The sequence below is a fragment of the Ixodes scapularis genome, unplaced genomic scaffold (genome assembly GCF_016920785.2).
Source record: "Ixodes scapularis isolate PalLabHiFi unplaced genomic scaffold, ASM1692078v2 PGA_scaffold7__128_contigs__length_106722199, whole genome shotgun sequence".
NCBI lineage: Eukaryota > Metazoa > Arthropoda > Arachnida > Ixodida > Ixodidae > Ixodes > Ixodes scapularis.
Genome location: NW_024609882.1, coordinates 74,633,582 through 74,642,660, shown reverse-complemented (window position 1 = coordinate 74,642,660; position 9,079 = coordinate 74,633,582). Strand labels below are relative to the sequence as shown.

General features: G+C 46.6%; 1 protein-coding gene across 1 annotated transcript; it reads left to right on the top strand.

The window, feature by feature from the left end:
• The first annotated feature begins 4,711 nt into the window (after positions 1-4,711).
• LOC120842857 lies at positions 4,712-8,068 on the top strand. Its single transcript, XM_040214045.1, has 3 exons — positions 4,712-5,062; positions 5,106-6,871; positions 7,942-8,068. Exons 1-3 carry the CDS (start codon positions 4,712-4,714, stop codon positions 8,066-8,068), a joined length of 2,244 nt encoding a protein of 747 aa, XP_040069979.1.
• Positions 8,069-9,079: the final 1,011 nt, after the last annotated feature.

Genomic DNA, 9,079 nt, shown 5'->3' with positions numbered 1-9,079 from the left:
TGAGCGACAACATGCAGAAGCGCGACGGTTACTTTTTTTTTTTTAATTTTGAAGAAAGTTTGTCGGCAAGCGTCATGTGCGCGCCGTGGCAGAGCTTCGTATGCCATTTTTTTTATAGTTTTGAGGAAATGTTTTTAGCGCCGCGCTCTCTCTCTGAAATACACATTTCAAAATGTGATTACAAAAAAAAAAGAAAAGAAAACTACACCCACACACACACACAAAATGTTAAATTTAATACAAATAAAAGCATTTAGACCCCTCAGGGCCCCGTATTTGCACGAAGACTTTCGGTCGAGGCAATGATTATGTATGCATATGTGTCTGTGCATTCCTGTGGTGCATTCAATTTAAAGCGAGAAGTTATCAACCAGACAAGCCAATAAAGGATATTGGCTCTTGCGTCTGACGTTGCGCCATCTGTGGCCAGCACCTACAAATCTGCGTGCACCGTTATGACATGGTCTGTAAAACGGCTCCGCAGAATTGCGAAAAAAGTTTTTTTTTTCAGCTTTTCATGCAGGCAAGTTCATTTGTTAATATTTTTATTTCGAACGCCTGTTACTTAGCTGAACGTTGCTTTCAATTGCAGCGCAATCACCCGAGAAACCAATTTTTGCGGGCCGTCTGAAATCGCTTTGAATCATTAGAGTACAGGCCGTAATAAATTTTGCAAAGGGAAAGCAAAATTCAACAACACGGCTTAGAGGCCATTTCCGGCCAATCAGACAGCCCCATATGAAGCTTGCGGACTTCAAGTGCAATAAGGGTTCACAAAGAAAAAGCACTTTCCACTCTATTACAAATTAGCAAAGAAATTAGAGCGCACGGTGTTAATACCTTTTTATTACCTCTGATACCCACCGTAACCGATGCGTTACCTCGGATATACCTGTAAATTATGAGTCTAAGGGATAAGATTTATCGGACGATGCTTGTTCAGCTAAAACACAAAGGTGATCATTGCGCAAGCCGACAGCGAGTTATTCACAATGAGTGCATAGATTTTTTTATCACATGCACCTTTCTAGAGGAATGTGCAAGAAATGCTTATGATCGCAGCAACACTAATCTATGGGTAAATATTTTAATAAACAGCTCAGTATATCCATAAATGCGTTAAAAAGCGAAACATTCCTAACAACCCCCCCTCCCCCCAAAGCAATGGAAGGAAACTACCACTTAGGAAAGGCGACATTTTTTTTTTTTTATTGAGCAGAATGTAGCGAGTCGCTTCCTTACTGAAGTAAAGCTGCCTTTTTTCAAACTAAGAAACGACATATTTAATTCTTGTCTTGGCGAGTAGCGAGTGACGGTATTTAGTTTTAGTAACCTTATCATGCCTTGTTCGGGCGCACTTTCTTAGCGAGTTGTCACCAATCTTCGAGATCGCCCTACGTTATGCCGGGGGAGGCGTGGACAAAATACAAGGTTTTAGGGGCTTGATATTTGCGTTCTGGTGATTGGGTTTCGAGTGCCGAGGTTGCTGTAGTTAGGAGATGGGTTTTGGATCGTTCAAACCTCCCGATAAATTACAAAACGTCTAAGTGATTGAGTGCGTTTTGACTTTTTTTTTTATCAGAGCGAATGACAATATATCCGCATGGCAATCAAAATATGCTGAGTAAATGACGTACACAGTGCTTTCAATCGTAGGTAGGGGTTGCCATATAACTGTCAGTCTCCGTATCTGTTTATTTAAATATTTTATCTCATTTGTAGAAAATGAAAATCATCATGATAAAGAAATTCTCGGTTTATAATCTCATGAAATCACAGAATCTTACAAGGAGATGTAAATCCTTTACAGGCGCCTATTCACTTCGCACTCGCATGTAAAATGTCATATTCAGACATAAACGTTTATCTACGTTTCCTTCTTGTTTATTCGTTTCGACCCTTCCCAGGAATAGAGTTACAGAGCGGTCCAGAAGTACATCAATGACGGCATCACGATTATATATCAAGACTTTTTGTTCCGTCTCTGAGAGGAAAACCAGACACCCTTGTAGACGTCGACATGAAGCAAGAGTACGGGGAAATCCGTGTTCGGCAACGGCGCGTGGGCGCGGCCGCACATGTGTCTACACTCCCGTTCTCTTTAAGTTCGACAACTGCCGATTCTACGGTTCACTGGAGTCCATCTACCCGCAGCAATACTGCGTTGCCTCGCGGCTAGTAACCTTTGTGTGTTTGGAACCACCGATAAATAGAGAAGATAAATAAAAATTCCAAACTTCCTCCAGCAAAATCGAACAGGGGAATCTAAATGTCGTCTTGCACAAACCAGTATGAAACATGTCGAATGGTAAATTCACGTTGGCGACAAACAACACTTACATAAAGTTTAAAATGAGTTCCCATGCTCAAGACCATTAAAACTAGATACCCCCAAGGAGCGCAAGCTAAATTCGCGCACAGAAATTTCACAGTGCGCAGAGTTTCTGTAATATACATTCTCACAGGTCGGGCATCTTTATTGGCATTACACCCGGCCAGTGTTCTTCTCCCTATCGCGCAAAAGAAGGGAGACTTGAGTTGTGGTGAATATTATAATGTATAACACATTAGACAACCTTCACCGCGGAACATCCAAATAGCACCGGCGGGTAGCCTTGACTAGCGTATTAATATGCATACGAATATTAAGAGAGACACATCTCCCCTGGAGAAATGGTAAAAGTCGTTGATAAGCCACCGAAGGTTGGCTTATCAACGACCTACCTCCCGCTATCAATAACCTACCTCCCGCGACCTACCAACGACGGTTCTAAAAATTCCTAGGGTCCCTTATGTTATCCCAAAGACGGCCTGAATGCGTAAGCCCCAGCGCCAATGTAAAGGCGATATTGAACCTGCGAAGACAGTGCCCTCTCTTGCGACGATTTTTTGGCGCCGTTTCACTGGTAACTTTCGTTTTGGAACCTTTCATGGCTCCGACGTGTTTTCGGTCGAGGATTTTGAAAGTCGATTGAATAAAGAAACATAAGGTTTTCATCTTAATCAATATTTTATTTTTGCTACAAGAATTCGGAGAGTTGAATTTTGATTACAACATAAAATAGGACGTGATTTCTCTTTTATTGAGACAAAATAGGTGAAAAACAACGATTGATTCACAAGTGTCTCCTACGTCTAAATCACTCTTTACTTAGCGTGATTTGGCCGGTTTTTGATTTAATATAACTAAAAACGATTTTTAAATGTTATCAATTGTAACTTAAACTTTATTAAGTTATTAAAGCTAAAAATATACTTAATGGAGTTTTTTTCTCTTTTCTTAAACTAAATACATTTTCAGAATCTCCGGGGTATGCTCTTTACGACATGCTAGTTTAATCCCTAAATTTAAAATAGCAACTGAAGAAAAAGACATCAAATTTATACTAAAACAAACGTTTATATTCACCACTAAATTCATTGAGGTAACCGTCAGAGGGCCAAAAATTGCAATTTAAGTGGTTATTAAAAAAAAATAACAATAATTTTTTCGTTTCGCTTTCACGAGAGCGAGTTGACCAGCATTTATTTTACACCATTAAATGTCCTCTAACCAGCTGCTGTGGTCCCCTATTACAGCATTTTATGTTACGCTTTTATTTTTGCCAATATTAACTCTCAGCAAATTTTTAAAAGCTTAAAATTAATATTGTGACGTAGTCTAGCAGTCATGTGGCAAATAAGTAATCATTCAAATTTTGCTCGAACCCTCTTTTTAATGACTGGCAGTTGCTCTCGTTTTCAGAGGCTCAATCGTTCATATGCCATGGTTAAAGGTGTAAAAAACTAAATTGAATTGTCTGTTTTATTATCGAAAGCATTAAATGTCTCATGCAGTGAATCCAGTGAAACATGGAGCCTAAATTTCGATTGGCTGAGCGAAACGGCACTTGAATTTTGCATTGGGTGAGCGAAGCGGCTCCTAAATTGCCATTTTCTCATTTGAAATAAAACACAAAGAAAAGCACAGCAACTGAATGCTTCGTCACGGTAGCCGTCGTGAGGCCGGCAGGGTTTGCCGCGCATGCGCAGTGGGGGAGCGGGATGTCACCACCGGAGAGCCGTGTGCGATAAGAAGACGTTGCGCAATGCTTGTAGGAATGCGCTGCGTGTAGGAATGCTTTCGCATTCCAGCACGTGAGTAGTTGAAGAAACTCAATTTTCGTTTTTCTTGTATAGCCATCGCACATGACGCAATCCCAATAAACATCATCATCTTCTGTTTTGGTTTTGTCAAAACATGGCGTACGGCTCGTTCCTCGCGGCGGAGTTCTAACATTTTGGTGCCGAAAACTCGGGATGACAACGATATAGTCACGACGGAATGACGACGGGGCATCCACCCGCAACGAAACGAGCCAAGGGACGCCGCAAGAAGAGCGAGCTCCAGCGACGCTACCGACGTTATCACTCAACGAGGCCTAGTGACGTCGCAACGAAACGCGCCAAGAAAACGCGCCAAGGGGCGCAATAAGAGAAGAACTCCAACGACGCTACCGACGTTATCACTCAACGAGTCAAGGGACGCCACAAGAGAGCGAGCTCCAGCGACGCTGCTGACATTATTACTCAACGAGGCCTAGTGACGCCGCAACGAAACGAGCCAAGGGACGCCGCAAGAGAGCGAGCTCCAACGACGCTACCGAAGTTATCGCCCAACGAGGCCTAGTGACGCCGCAACGCCAGCAACGCCGCGAGACGCAGAAACGCCATGGAACGACTAAAGCAGAAGCGGACGGCTCTGAGGTCTCAAGTAACGAGGCTGATCTCCGACATCGACGCAGCTATCGCAAGCCACTCCGACGAGCGAAGCCTCAACGTATTATCGGTGAGGCTCAGTGAGTTGCGAATACAGCTGAGCAACGTGAACGCATCCATCGAAGCACTGGTACCTGACGGAGACATTGAGCAAAACTACGCCCGCACGATTGAATATGACGACAAGATCGTCACGCACATCGCCACCATCGCACAGGTGGTAGAGGAACTACGACGAGCGAGGCCCCAAGCTGGTGCAACGCGGATTCACAACGGCGATGACGGACACGTTGCAACCTCTAAGGTGAAGCTGCCGAAACTGGAGCTTCAACGGTTTGGCGGTGCAGTTACCGATTGGCAACCCTTCTGGGAACAGTGATTGGCAACCCTTCTGGGAACAGTACAAGCAAGCCATACATGACAACGACAGCCTCTCTAACGCTGAGAAGTTCTTGTACCTGCGGTCGGCGCTCACAGGAAAGGCAGCATCGGCGATAGCCGGCATTCAAGCAACGGGAGAAAACTACGATACCGTCGTTGAGCTTCTAAGGGAGCGCTTCGGTCGGACTGACGTTCTCATTCAAGAACACCTCTCCCAACTACTTGATTTGCCAGCAGTACGACACTCGAGCGAGGTGAGCGGATTGCGACGTCTCTATGACCACTTGCAACGTAATATGGCCGCTCTCACCGCGCTCGGGGTGAAGAGCGACACTTACGGAGCTATGCTCTGCTCTGCGCTACTGAGAATGCTGCCGGGAGAGTTAGTCATTGATTACCACAAGTGTCAACGTCCTGCGGACAAGGGAAACGACGGTATCAAAATAGAGAGCCTACAACACTTCCTTAAGCTTGAAGTGGAGAGCCGTGAAGAGGCTCAACAAGTTCGTCAGCGAGAAGCCAAGAGTATGAGCCATACCAAAATAACAGAAGGTGGAAAGGCTTCCCTGAAGGGATCAGCCGCTGCTCTTTCTTCAACTAGTCGCTCCAAGCAGACTGAACCATGCGCATTCTGTGCCACGAAGAACCACACTACACGAAATTGTCAGACATCAATTTCTCTGGAGGAGAAGAAGCAAAGATTTCGAGAAGCAGGACGATGTTTTCGGTGTTTGATCAAGGGACACACCTCCAAAGAATGTCGCAACACAAGAATCATGTGTGAAACATGCGGGCGAAGGCACATAACTCAAATGTGTGACCCATCCTGGAAGAAAAGTAAGAACACCGCAGCAGAGTTACACTCTTCGACTGGCGGGAAGAGCGATGAAGCACCTGCTGTACTACTTCAAACAGCTCAGGTCTGGGCAGAAGGGAAACAGCAAAGAGCTCTCACGCGCATCCTTTTTGACGGAGGAAGCCAACGAACCTTTGTGATGGAAGAACTTTCACGTAAGCTGCAGCTCGAGGTTGTTGGTGAAGAAGACATTACTATTTACCCTTTTGGAGGAGCAGGAAACATCATCAAGGAAAAACGCAGAAGGGTACGAGTCTGGCTAAGGAGCCAGTACAGCCAAAAGAAGCACTGCCTAGAAGCTCTGGAGATACCAGAGATTTGCTCCGATCATCTTCTTCTACCTGAGAGTGTAGTGCAAGGAGTCCAAGTACAGATAGCTGAGCTGGCAGACGTCACCTTGCCACCAGCCCAGTTAACAAGACGTGGCATTGACATTCTTATTGGTGCTGACTACTATTGGACCCTTGTCTCTGGTGAGGTCCAAAAAGTGCAAGGCGCTCTAGTCGCTGTCAAAACAGACTTTGGATGGACACTTCAAGGACCGATTCCCCAAAGCGGTTTGACTGCCTCCTGTTCTACTGCGGCAGTTCTGAAGGCCAATGTGGGTGGAAGCACATGCTCATTGTCTACCGAGATCCGGTCATTTTGGGAGCTGAAAAGCATGGGCATCACCGATCCTAACCTCCCACAAAAGGAAGAGGAGAATGAAGTTGTCAGAGCATTTACATCATCCATCAAGCTAACTACCGGACGGTACGAGGTGGCCTTACCTTGGAAGCCAATGAACCTTCAGCTGGCAGACAATGAAGGAGTCTCAAGGAAGCGTCTGGTGACCCTCACAAAGAAGTTGCTTAGGGACGATGTGATGCTGCCTGAGTATGATCAGACAATTCGCCAGTATCTCCAGCAAGGATTCGCAGAAAAGATTTCCCCGAATGCAGACAAGGCAGAGAACCGAGTGTACTACATGCCTCACCGTGCTGTGTTACGACCTGACAGCCTCTCGACCAAGGTCAGAGTCGTGTTTGATGCGTCATCAAGAGAACCAGGGTGTCTGTCTCTGAATGACGCACTAGAGCCAGGACCAAACCTGAATCCAGACCTCCTGAAAGTGTTACTGAACTTTCGGATTCATCGTATCGGCCTCAGTGCAGACATTGAGAAGGCATTTCTACAGATATCACTGAGACTGGAAGATCGTGACGCTCTGCGATTTTTCTGGTACGAACGAATGCCAACGAAGCAAGAGCCGAACCCTCCTGTGGAGGTGTGGAGGATGACAAGGGTTCCTTTCGGAGCGACCAGTACCCCGTTCCTTCTCGCAGCCACGCTACGTCACAACTTGTTGATAACAGAGGACTATCCGGAAACAACGAAATCACTAGCCGAGAGACTCTACGTCGATGATCTTATCACCGGAGCGAACACCGAGGAAGAGGCGGAACAGTTCTATCGACAAACATTACATGTCATGAAGCTAGCCGGAATGACAATGCGGAAGTGGAACACAAATTCTACGGAGTTGCAGCAGCTATTCAACAAGGGAGGAACCGGGTGTGTTCTAGATCAAGTAGAGTGTACCACCCCTAGCGTTTCTCAAGTGTTAGGACTTGTCTGGGACAAAGACAGCGATTGCCTGGCGTTCTCCATGGGGCCTGTTTTGGAATTCCTAGACCGGAACTGCAACACGAAACGATTCATTCTCCAGGCATCATCTCGCATTTATGACCCATTAGGACTCCTTTCCCCAGTCACCGTGACAGCCAAACTGATGTTCCAAACCCTCTGGGAACTGGGTGTCGACTGGGACGCGCCACTACCTGAAGAGGTTCAAACAGGATGGACGCAGAGGCATACAGCACTGCACCGCTTAACGAAAGTGGCAGTACCCCGAAGGTGCCTTGAGCTTCCTGAGGATGACCGAAATGAAGTCCACATATTCACAGATGCCAGCCCCAAGGCTTATGGGGCTGTGGCGTACCTGTGCACGCAGACTGCACCAATGAGGGTGACTTTGGTTTTGCCCAAGACCCGGGTGGCGCCGCAAAAGAAACTTTCTCTCCCAAGACTTGAATTGATGGGAATGGTGATAGGGGCACGGCTAAAGGACTACCTTACTAGGTCGTTGAACCTACAAGTTGCCAGCTGGTACCTCTGGACAGACTCAACAATCGCACTACATTGGGTGCGAGGTTCTGCTCAGCAGTGGAAGCCCTTTGTGGCCAATCGAGTATTGGAGATCCAACAGCTGACTGATCCAGAGCTTTGGAACCGTTGTCCTTGACTAGAAACTCCGGCTGATCTGCTCACAAGAGGGGTGACACCCGAAGCACTCAAGTCGAGTGCGGCATGGTGGATCGGACCGCCATGGCTCACGGAGCCACCTGCTGCCTGGCCAACGCATGAAGCGGGTGTTGATTTGACCGTGGCTGATGAAGAGAACAAACAAGTTCGAGCCCATAGCGTGAAACTGAAAGAAGAACAGGTTTTGCCTAAGCAGCGCCACAGTTCCCTCTCGAAGCATGTTCGAGTTGTTGGCTGGATACGACGATTTATACATAAGTCTAGATATCCCAGTCAAAAACGCAAGGGTTATTTGACGACCGAAGAAGTAGCACAAGCTCAAACGTGTCTGATCCTGCAGGTTCAACAGAAGGCGTTTCAGAGAGAGCTCCAATGCGTTCGACGCTCATCACGCATGGAAAGCAACTCTCCGTTAAGGGACTTAAACGCATACCTGGACAAGGACGGGGTGCTGAGGGTCGGAGGACGCCTCGGTAACGCTGACATGTGTGACAATGCAAAGCATCCCATCATTCTTCCATCAAGTCATCATTTTACCGAGCTTTTAACCAATGCCACGCATCGACGACTTCTCCACGCTGGCCCCCTTGAGACTCTGACAGAACTGCGGGAACAGTTCTGGGTCGTTCGAGGAAGACAGATGGTAAAAAGTGTGCTGAAGAAATGTGTGATCTGTGACCGTGTCAAGAGCCGAGCGGCCAGCTAGCCAGTTGCTCCACTCTCTCGAGACAGAGTAACCCGAGCGGCCCCCTTTGAGGTGACTGGTGTGGACTTCGCGGG